Below are 11,418 nucleotides of genomic sequence, written 5' to 3'. Positions count from 1 at the left end.
TACAAGATGGTAACTATGTGTGGAATACGATACAAGCTGTGTGCCGACTCAAAAAGAAGAAATAAGAGACTCTTTTCACAGGCGCCCATAAAATAACGTTGTTTAACATAGCTATCGGATAAAGTGACTCACCACTGATGCCAAATAAAATGTCGATAACCGTGACATGTTAGAAAAGTTACAGACAAACGTAAATCAAATGACTAGAAATGTTAAAAACGAGGTACTTACAAATTTTTCGTTCTTAATTTCTCTGAAATAATTTTCATGCTTACTGTTTTCCTTAAAGATTGTACACAGTCCTTTTTTATCATAGCATATCTGCTCAATAAAGTTTTAAAATATGAGGTCTAAAGGTACTACGGTTATTCTCTTGACTTAGTTACGACTCTTTGGGTTAGCTAGCTGTCCACTGGTTGTACACGGAGTACCCGCATAGCCTCCTTGCCATGTTGATACTTTTGTCAGTCAACTTGTATCAATTAAAGTAAATGGCGATTTAGAAATATTGTAGCGGGGACTATGGATGCTGACATTTCACTAAATGATTCAATAAGAGGACGTTAATTTCACGAGTGTGTCTGTGGGCTACTGAAGTTAGCTTGGAAGCTAATGTCAACATAGATTAGCTAAGGATAATAACTTACTGCGTGCCACAATGAGGATTTTAAGGGTTCTGAGGAGCAGCGTGTCCATAACAAAGGACATCGACTACTACTCCAAGTTTTCTCCCTCTCCTCTGTCAATGAAACAGTTTCTGGATTTTGGTAAGAGAGCACATACACTACAAACACTTAGTGTCTCTGTGCCTACATATGGAGCATTTAAGGCTTGTGACTGCTTGCTCTTCTCAGGTTGCATATCAGTAAGTTGTGAGCACTTAAGTTAATAATCAGTTTCCTTTTTGACATTGTTTAATTCATAGTTTCCCCCTCTACCCTGATAATCATCTGGCAACCCCATATATATTCACCCAGTGACCCCTGGAGGAGTCCAGACTCCCAAGGTTGTTTGAAACCAAATGTCTTGTCTGTCAGATAAGATAATAAGTGTCAAACAGGCATCAAGGTTTAACTTGCCATTTGAAAATGGCACTTTTTCTCCTAATAAGAAAAGGATAAAGAGCATCCTAGCTGTGGAAACCAGGGATGAGTCAAACCACCAGTGTTTACTGGGTGTAAAATGAGCTGTGTGCTCCCATTCATTGAACTGGAAAAACGCACACCCCATGTTTGCTGTGGTTTGTTAGTTTTGCGGAGCACAAATTGCACCAAGGAGTGTGCACACACATGAGAGCATATCAGCAAGACAGGCAGTCAAAAGCAGGTAAAAAACAGGAGCCACTCAAGGCCCTTGTCATATCTGTTTATGTTGTATGTAGTGGTGCATTGTACTTAACAAATAAGCAATTTATCAGAGGACCACAGACCGGTTACTACAGCGAAACACGTAGGCCTGAGGGTCAGGGGCTGTTGTGCATTTTAGGCAGTTGTAATGTAGCCTTGGTGGCAGCTATGGGTGGAGGATGTGGATAAAGTCTTTTCTTAAGATACATGTGTTTTATATCAGAAGACTGATATATTGCATGTCATGGTTCTGGTGATGATTCTCAGTCATCCAGGTCATGGTAATCTTAAATGCTACATCGTAGGCCACTGGAATATTTGAGTTTCTTGAAGACGTTTCACCTCTCATCCAAGAGGCTTAGACTTTGAACTGAAGAAGCCTCTTGGATGAGAGGTGAAACGTCCTCAAGAAACTCAAGCAAGTCCAGTTGCCTACGATATAGCACCTAAGATTGCATGTCATGATGGAATAAACTTATTGGAAAACGTGATTTAGAAACTTTTTATGGATAAAATAACCTAATTGGAACGTCTGTTTTTGACTAATCCAGCAAATTAGGTACCCAACAAATAAAGTAACATGAATGCTAAAATAATTTTTAAAAATGCAGTATTGGCAAAAAGAAGTCTGGCTCATTAATGTGCAGCATTGCTCTCAATGACCAAATGATAGCTGTGACAGTATGAACTGTGTAGTAAAATTATGCCAGACAGATTTATACTGTACATTGTCATATCTACGGGGGCCAAGAAGGGTTGCACTTCCAATTATTTTTTCAGTGCATTATGTCAAGGTCACACATGAAGTATTTCATTATCTCAAAAAATGAGCTTTCTTATGGCGAGATAATGAATTAAAACAACCCTTTGTTTTTTTGTTATAACAGGTGAATTTTATCTTTGTCACGAGACAATGAATCTCATTTTCTTGATATAACAAAATAACTATCTCTTTATTACAAGATAACAAAGCTTGTTCTCTAGATATAACTGAATAATAAACTTGTTATCACAAGATAACACAGCTCATTTTCTCAAGATAACAAAATAATGAACTCTTGATCTTGATATAATTGCAATAAAAAAATGGAAGAATGGCAGTTTTTAGCTTCAATCAATGGAGCATCAATGAAAAATCATTCTTGTGACAAATTTTGCCTCCCATACAATTTTTTAAAATACTAACATGAGAATTCTGACATTTTTTTTACACTCTTCAGGCTCAGAAAATGCATGTGAGAAAACATCCTTCGCCTTCCTCAGACAAGAGTTACCTGTAAGGTTGGCGAACATCATGAAAGAGATCAACTTGTTGCCAGACAACTTACTGAGGACTCCATCAGTGCGGCTGGTCCAGAGCTGGTACGCAGCTTATGTATTTATCGCCTTTAAATGATACTGATGTGATTTGTAGTGAATGTAAATAGATAGTAATGATTTATTTCCATGTGCAGGTACATGCAGAGTTTTCAGGACATTCTCGAATTCAGAGACAAAAATGCAGATGATGAGAAAGTCACATATGAGTAAGTAAATTAAACGAACACTTCTGTTTATGATGATGTAGTCCTGTGGTTTATTTTTCATACATTAACATAACTGTAATGTCTTTTCTTAGTTTCACAGATGCGGTAATAAAGATCAGAAATCGGCACAATGATGTCATCCCCACTATGGCTCAGGGAGTTGTGGAGTACAAGGAGGCGTACGGCACCGACCCAGTCGTCAGCCAAAATGTTCAGTATTTCCTCGATCGTTTCTACATGAGCAGGATATCCATCAGGATGTTGCTCAACCAGCACAGTGAGTAGATTCTGTTCTGTGTAACACAAGATGATCTCCTTTTGTCAGTCATGTGTAATAGAACGTGTAAACAATAGTTGTACTTGTTTGGAAATCAATGCCCTCGACTACAGTGTAGATGTGTTACAGAGAGTGAAGTTGCTCCATTAACAGTCATTGCCACAGTGAAACAGGAATCACCAGACCCAGACTTGCCCCGTATCTACATCTTTGAATGAGTCAATTGTTTATACAAGTGTGAGACATTAGAGGGCAAAGTGATAGTCAACCTGCCAAGACCTGAATGTTATTATTAATATTATTGTTATTAAAATAAAGTTATGTTTAAAAGAGACACAGTTCCTGATGTGTGCCTGGCAGAAAACACAATGAGGACAAAGGATCAATGTAAGAGCATAGTGATAAAATGAAACAAAACATTGTCAGAGTCAAAATCAGAAATACTTTATTGATGCCCGAGGGGAAATTATGATTCATAACATTGGCTCCGATGTAAAGAATAGAGTGTTATAAGAAGTAAGAATATAAGAGTATGAAATAGAAGTATGTAAAAATAAAGCAATAAATTAAATTAAATTAAATAACTTAAATTAAATTAAAATAGAATAAAAATGAAAATCTACATTAAAATAAAAAATAGAATGTGCATTTTGCTACAGTGTTTAACACTAGTACTTATAAAAAAAATATAAATATAAAAAATATTAAAAATAAAATATATATTGTCACTGATATTAAAAATAAAATATATATTGGCACAAAAAATATTTTGATATTATGATATTATTATTATGGTATATGAATATAATATAATTATGATTAGATTAGGAGAAAGAAAGAATAAAATAAAGAAAAAGTGAGTGTGCTCGGTCATTATGAAAAGTCTGACACAAGACTGTGATATAAAAATTAAACCTTAAACATCATGTAGATAAAAAATGCTCATGATCTCAACTTTGATCCAATATTTACAAACAGCATTAAAGATATACTGTGCAGGATTTTCCTAAAAAAAAAAGAAGGTATTATCATTAATGTATAGACTTATACATAAGTTATCTCTAAATCATTACATATGACCCATTAGAAGTGTGTGGCGGTGTATTTATCTGCAGAGACTCTGCCCTCTAACTGTGTTTTCTTATTTTCTGTGTTCTGGTCGTTTATGGATGTGTACACCCTCAGGGCTTTATCAAAAGGTAGCAATCAGGTGCCAGACCGTAAGCAGCAGACGTCCAACAAACACAGTGCTGTAAAAATGCAAATATAGCGAGACGAAATGCAAAACAAGAGTGACTCTGGGGTCGGTTTTTACTTTCACTTTCTTTGGCGTGTTAACAAACAGTAATCAACGATCCTGCATAGTATACTTTATGTCCATGATTGTCCTTTATGATCACGAAGGTCGTTATGATCCTTGACTCTGATTAATGGAAAACCAGGGTATTTTAAAGGAGGGAGAAATCTTCCACTCAGCTATAAGCTATTGTCCATTCTGTATGTCCTAATACTGAGGGGAATAAAACAAAAATCACCAGACAAAATTAACATATAAATAAAAGATCACTTCAAAGTCAAATAAGATTTTTATTTTTCCCAATATTTTTCTAGTGGCAGGTCTCAGAGAAAAAAAAGTTTGTTGTGTGTTAGAATTTTGGGTTTCCAGTTAAGAAAAAGCAAAACGATCTACGAAACAAAAAAAATCACTGGAAAAAAAATTATTTCAGGTACAACATAATTTTATATATTTCATTTAAAAGATATTAAACCAGGAAAAGCCTCATAGAGATCAGGATACCTTTTAAAATAACTGATAAATTAATTAAGAATCAAGAGAAAAATATTCGTCCACACGTCTGTTTCTAGTGTATTATCATGTAAATAATTAACACTTTATAATGTAATGCATGGTTTCATCCCTGTGTGTGTTATTCCAGCTCTGCTCTTTGGTGGGAAGGTGAAGGTGAACCCAGCTCATCCCAAACAGATCGGCAGTATTGATCCCAACTGTCGTGTCAGTGACGTTATCAGAGGTGAGACTGCAAACATGTTTACTAGGGAAATGCTGTGCTCAGACATGTCGTCATTCAAGTACTCAAATGTCATTTGTGTTCTTCCTGAAAACAAATCTCTTCCTTGTAGACGCCTACGAAAATGCACGAAACCTTTGTGACCGGTACTACATGAATTCTCCTGAGCTGGTGCTGGAGGAGTTCTGCGGTAATTTGTTTGTACATTACACATTTATTTTTAGGTCGCACTTTGTGCCTTGGCTATGTTTAATAAATAGATTAGATTTTTTGAAGTGGGGTTGTATAGGGTACTAATGCATAGTCAGTGTATTACCTACAGAAGATGTCAGTCAGCATGCCTCCAGTTTGGAGAAGCAGACAGGACTACCACCATGGAAGCTCAGCAATGTACTGCTGTGGATGGGGACAGCAGCAAAATGGATTTTAGCCACCTAAAAAAAATCCATTTCAGTTTAAGTGTAGACTATATTTAGTACATTTTCACCACTTTAACTTGCAGTCAGACAGCCCTTTCTGCTGGGGAACTGAAGCCGTTATATTTCTCTCTTCAAAGCAACCAAACTCCTTTGATAAAAGCAGTAATTTTACTTTGCAGAACATGAGAGCTGCTGGTCTCCTGCTGCCTCGATTGGTTAGTTTGCTGTTGTTATTGTGAGAATTTGTATTTTTAAACGGTTAGTTTGGGTTCATCAAATTCACACAATGACACAAACAAACTCACTGACTGAGGCAGGAGTAGACCAGCAGCTCCTGTGTTCTGTGAAGTAAAATTTCTGTTTTTGTCAATGGAGTCTGGCTCTGAAGAGAGCGATATAACGGCCTAAGTTTCCTGTTGTAAATCGCTGTCTGACAGCAGGGTAAAGTGATGAAAATATTCTACATATAGCATACACTTAAACTGATATTGATTTTTTTTAGTTGGCTACAATACATTTTGCTGCTGCCCCATCCACAGCGGTACATTGCTAAGCTTCCATGGTGATACTTCTGCCTGCTTCTCCAAACTGGGGGAGTGCCAATCACCATCTACTGTAGTTAAAAACTAACTACAGATAAATACCTCACACAACCCCACTTTAAAAAATCAGAACTATCCCTTTAAGCACTTTAAATGGCCTTAATTGCTTGATTCAAACATATCTGATGACATCAATTCTAAATCGTTGATCATTTCTTTGTCCCGACAGTCAAACCCATCACTGTGGTCTATGTCCCGTCTCATCTGTATCACATGGTGTTTGAACTTTTTAAGGTAGGATATGCTTTTCGAACTCATAATTGGACAGCTGGTTGCCTTTCTCTTTTATTTAACTGTCATATGTGCTGTCATTGTTGCAGAACGCCATGCGGGCCACCATGGAGTTATATGGCGATGCAATGGAGTATCCTCCTATCCACGCACAGATCGCTCTGGGAACCGAAGATCTGACAGTTAAGGTAAATCTGTGCTGCATTCACAAGTCTTTTTTTTCTCACCAATGTAAACTCCTGTGCAAATTGAAAATTGAGTCATTGGATGAGGATACTGTTCAGACCATTTGTTCTTCTCCAGGTTTGCGATCGTGGAGGAGGCGTGCCGCTGCGCAAGATCGAAAGGTTGTTCACCTACACGTACTCCACAGCTCCTCGACCCAGCCTCGACGGGGCCCGCGCTGCTCCTCTGGTCAGTGATTCTGATGTGTGATAAGTTAGTGTGTGAATTCATGTGGATGGACGTGAGCTCACTCTTCTGAGTTTGTTTTTAACTTTTTCAGGTTGTACATGATACCATCAGAAAACTTCCCCTTACATTTTTCATACAGCCTCTACACAATGATATGTCACAAACTTAACATAAAGAGCGACGACATGATGGGTCTCCAAACGTGATGCCAAAACATTGCAATCGCCCCCTGGTGGCTGACTGCAGTTAAGGTCATAAACCTTGCCACTCTCCTCCAAAAAAATTAGAATACAGATCAAATAATTTTTTCCCAGAGATGGTGTCTGTCCTTTTAGGTTGTTCTTGTCACACTGATGTTTGTTCAAGTGTTTGCTATTCTGATGAGTTTGGTTTTAATTAGTTATTTGATGCTATAAAAAGGGGCTTGACGTCATGATTGACAGCTGTGCGCGCCAATCAGTTTGCTCATTATGAATGGCGCTGCTTGGTTGGACAGGTGTATGGGCAAGAACTCAATACTGGATAGATTGGTACTGCCTGACTCTTGCTCCAAATGAGGTCACCAGTGCAAGATGGCAGCAGCCGTATATTTTAGTTTCACTGAAGTGGAGACACATCGTTCTATCTGTGTCAATAATAGACCAGCCTCTCATTACTGTAATGTTTATTTCAGTCGTCTCACCCAGCTCCAGTCAGTCAAAATCATAGGTTATATAAAGAAGTGGACGTAGCCTCAGGGTCTTAAAAGTGAAACTTATGTGAAGGTGCCTTAAACTGCATTCTTTCTAATGGCCAGCAGGGGGCGTCTCCACTGGTTGCAAGAAGTTTGATTGTATAGAGGGGTAAAAGAAAATGACCCGACTTCTCACTTGATTTATTAACTCAATAAACATTTTCCTAATGAGTTTATGATCTCAACCACTAGATTCAAGTCTTCCTCAGCACATCATGATGTTCATTTTGTAATTATGATCCTATTTAGGGTAAAATAGACAATAAAGCAGGATATGCTTTAGGGTTTGGCTACCTTGTGATTGACAACAAATCACTACCACAGCAGCCTCTCAGTCAAATTGGAGGCGTGGCAGCGTGTATCCTCCCAATATGGTCACTTTTGGCTCCAAAAAACAACAACATGGCGACGGCCAAAATACCATACTCTAGGCTTCAAAGCGGTCGTCCGCAAACCAGTGGGTGACATCGTGGTGGCTGCTTCCCCTTCTTTTATACAGTCTATGGTCAAAGTCTTGCTTCGCTGAACTGAATGCACAATTACACAGTAAAACAGCCCCAACTCAGCGTCCATACACTGGCTTTTTCCAGAGCTTTTGACCACATCAGACAGGCTTCATGTCATTGTCATTGAGATGTTAATCCACAGCACTTAAAGGACTTCTCTTCCAAGTTTAACCTAAATGTTGAGCAGGTGACAGAAAAACAATCACAACTGACAAACTTGCTGGCTTTTTCCAGAGCTTTCAGTTGTATCACATGGTCTTCTTATTGTAACACTGCTTCAAAGAGAGAGAAAAATATATGAAAGCATGTCTGTAATTTTCCCTCGTGTTCATGGTATACGTACACAGCCAATAATCAGTGTGTATGTATTATTAGTTTCATTCAGTGCCAGACTAACTTCACAGTCTAAACTCTGACATACACGACTCTCAAATTATTTGTTCTTTGCTATAAAACCCCCAGGCTGGTTACGGGTACGGCCTGCCCATCTCACGACTGTACGCCCGCTACTTTCAAGGGGACCTGAAGCTGTACTCGCTGGAGGGTTATGGAACTGATGCTGTCATCTACATCCGGGTGACTGAGTTTAACATTAACATTATGCGTGTGTGTGCTTGCTTTTTTTACACTGTGTTTAAACATGATTCTCTCAATCTTCCTGTCAGGCTCTCTCCACTGAGTCCATTGAGAGGCTTCCTGTGTACAACAAGTCGGCCTGGAAACACTACAAGACGATCCACGAGGCCGACGACTGGTGCGTCCCCAGCAAAGAGCCAAAGGACATGACGACATTTCGCAGTTTCTAGGTCCAAATGGATGCCGTCCTGTAGCAACATGTGCAAGAGAGGTGGTTGTGAAAGAGTGTGTCTGTGTGTGTGTGTGTGTGTGTGTGTGTGTGTGTGTGTGTGTGTGATGGCAGTTAAACAGTCCAGGTGTCTTTGTACAGAAAGTTAAAATAATAACAGAACAAAGATTTAGTGCCAAATGCTTCATATAGGTCAATAGCTTGTTAAAATTTTGGAGTGCAGCGGCCCTCAGTTAAAGCAGCTACAAGGAGTTTGGCGCCCCCTGTGGGCAAAAGCAGTAGAGCTTCGATGATTGTAAAGATCTAGATTGGGCTAACGCGTGCATTTGTTTAGGAAGCAAATGAAAGAAAGACGCAGCTTACTTGAATACTATTTTTATTTTTTAAACACAGCTGTTTGCAGTATGCATTGCAATGAGGTGTGTGTGGCTATTTAAGATGAATGGCTGCTGCAGTATCAGCCACAAGCACAAAATTTAACATCAAAACTAAAATTCTGTAAAGAAAAGTCTCCTCTAGCTTCCTTTTAACTGGCTAACAAACTGCTCACTACGAAACTTTCCCGTAAAAATGTAAACCAGGCATCCAGGAACGCAACTCAGCCTTGCTTCCAGTTTTCCGAGTGGCCACTCTCGGTATTGCAGCAAAACAATCCCCTGCAGTCCAAAACGCATATTCTCCATGGACCACCATTATAAAACTGTTGACAGGACACCTCCAATGGCAAACAAGGTCACTTATGAATCTCTCTGTTACGAGTTTTGGATCCGTGGAGGTTTCATATTTGTAAAACTTTCTATTTATTTTTTTACTCCTAGACACTGACCTCTGGTGGTGTGTACTTTGCACTACATTGTCTCAATACAGCATCTCCATATCAGTTTAATAAAAAGAGGAGCAACTGTGTTTTTGACTTTATTAAAACATACTTTCTATATACATATATAATGTAATGCATTGATACCACCCAAGCATATTAGAGACTGTTTCATGTACAGGATAATGTACAGCGAGCAGGTCATTTTTGGGAAAAGGACCCAGACGAGCCCACAAATTATGCTGCTTACACAGCAAAAAAAAAATCAATAATGTTCAAAAGTATTCATTTTAAACATTTTTTTTAAAAACATTTTTATTTATATTGTTATTATTATTATTATTATTATTATTATTATTTACATGCTTCCAAAAGGACGGTCTGTTATCTATAGCCGTGCTCTGCTCTTCAGTTGAGTATTCAACAAAGCCGTGTAATAAAACCAGTTAAAAACTCCTTGTAGCTGCTTTAAAAAGACATTTTCTTCTTACTCCTACTGGTATGATTAATGGAAGTGGCTGGGAGTAACCAGGACCAGTCTTCTGGAAAGCCACATTGCTCTTGAAAGTAACGCACAACCTATGTCGCACTTTTGAAGCTGATACTACTATTGATGTTAGGTCATATAACAAAACCTAAATCATGTCATTAAGGATGGTTATCAAAGAATTGTGACAACGTCCTGAGCGTCTGATGGACAAACCACAGTATGTAATCACTTCCTAAATGGCCTCAAATATATTTTGGCATTTCTGTTGTGCAGTTTATTATAATCAACCAACATATAAAAAACAATAACAATATATCCGAAACTGAAACCAGCTGATGAAATCAGGTGTAACGTCATGTCTTCTGTTGTTGAGTATTCCATGTAACGTCTTAGCATCTCAAAACCTGAGACACTTTATGGTTAGAGTATGAACTGTGTTTGTATTGTTAGCATTGATGGTTTGCTTTACGGGTTTACAGCTTTTCCTTAAACGCCTAGCTGCTTTTATTTTTGCTTAAAGTTTAAGTGTTACAGTCCATCAGTGTGCAGAGTTTCCTCCACTCCGCGTGAAGTTGGATACTTTGCTTCAAAAGGAAAACTTGTTACACAGCTATTAGTCGCTGCTTGTTTTTACTGTTGGGAGTTTCTGCTGGTGAGTCTTATTGGTTAAAATGTTTTCATTGAGGGCATTTCTTTTTCAGTTTGACACATACAAGCGTACAGCGTGATCAAAAACGTGTTGTTTTGCCATCTGTAAAGGGACATTTTGCACCTTTTTTTACTTTATGTAACATGAGGAAACTGAATAATTGAAACACAACATTGCTAAAGGAAAAATATGTAAGCCGCTTTGTTTTATTGGGTTGGCAACATATTCAGTTTCTTCTTAAATTTTCACTTAATCTGCAAATAAGGTGCTCCAAATCTGAAACAAGGTGCATTCTCACGGGTTGCACCACCTTCAGTATAAGAGAGTAAAATACATTTGGGTTGCTGTGGTTGTCTTATCGAGACTCACCCCATTAAATAAGCTATGTATAATATTTTCCATGTTACACTCAAGCAGTTACGCTGTATGGATCATGCTCAGTGTAAAATAAATATTTCAAACAGACAGATGAGTCTTATTTGTGTCAATAATCTCTGTGACAGTGAAGGTGGATGGAAGTAAACTGTCACTGGTTTTCATGGGAGCATTCAGTTGCGTAAAATGCCGCCATTG

At 38.2% G+C, this 11,418-nt stretch overlaps 1 protein-coding gene across 1 annotated transcript; it reads left to right on the top strand.

Annotated features, from left to right (window-relative positions):
• The first annotated feature begins 381 nt into the window (after positions 1-381).
• Positions 382-11,310, top strand: pdk1 (pyruvate dehydrogenase kinase, isozyme 1). Its single transcript, XM_050048281.1, has 11 exons — positions 382-767; positions 2,567-2,708; positions 2,801-2,872; positions 2,965-3,149; positions 5,087-5,182; positions 5,292-5,369; positions 6,370-6,434; positions 6,521-6,619; positions 6,735-6,845; positions 8,547-8,660; positions 8,750-11,310. Exons 1-11 carry the CDS (start codon positions 659-661, stop codon positions 8,888-8,890), a joined length of 1,212 nt encoding a protein of 403 aa, XP_049904238.1. The 5' UTR covers positions 382-658; the 3' UTR covers positions 8,891-11,310.
• The last annotated feature ends 108 nt before the right edge of the window (positions 11,311-11,418 follow it).

This window comes from Epinephelus moara, chromosome 7, assembly GCF_006386435.1.
Source record: "Epinephelus moara isolate mb chromosome 7, YSFRI_EMoa_1.0, whole genome shotgun sequence".
In the NCBI taxonomy this organism is placed as follows: Eukaryota; Metazoa; Chordata; class Actinopteri; order Perciformes; family Serranidae; genus Epinephelus; species Epinephelus moara.
The sequence above is the reverse complement of the archived record's forward strand: the minus strand, read 5'-3'. Positions and strand labels throughout refer to the sequence as shown.

What these genes read in the sequence shown, in the direction of transcription:
- pdk1 (XM_050048281.1), top strand. Translation starts at nt 659, where the DNA reads ATGAGGATTTTAAGGGTTCTGAGGAGCAGCGTGTCCATAACAAAGGAC. An exon ending in GATGAGAAAGTCACATATGA is followed by an intron (nt 2,873 to 2,964) that starts GTAAGTAAATTA and finishes GTCTTTTCTTAG; the next exon opens with TTTCACAGATGCGGTAATAA. An exon ending in GGGCCCGCGCTGCTCCTCTG is followed by an intron (nt 6,846 to 8,546) that starts GTCAGTGATTCT and finishes TAAAACCCCCAG; the next exon opens with GCTGGTTACGGGTACGGCCT.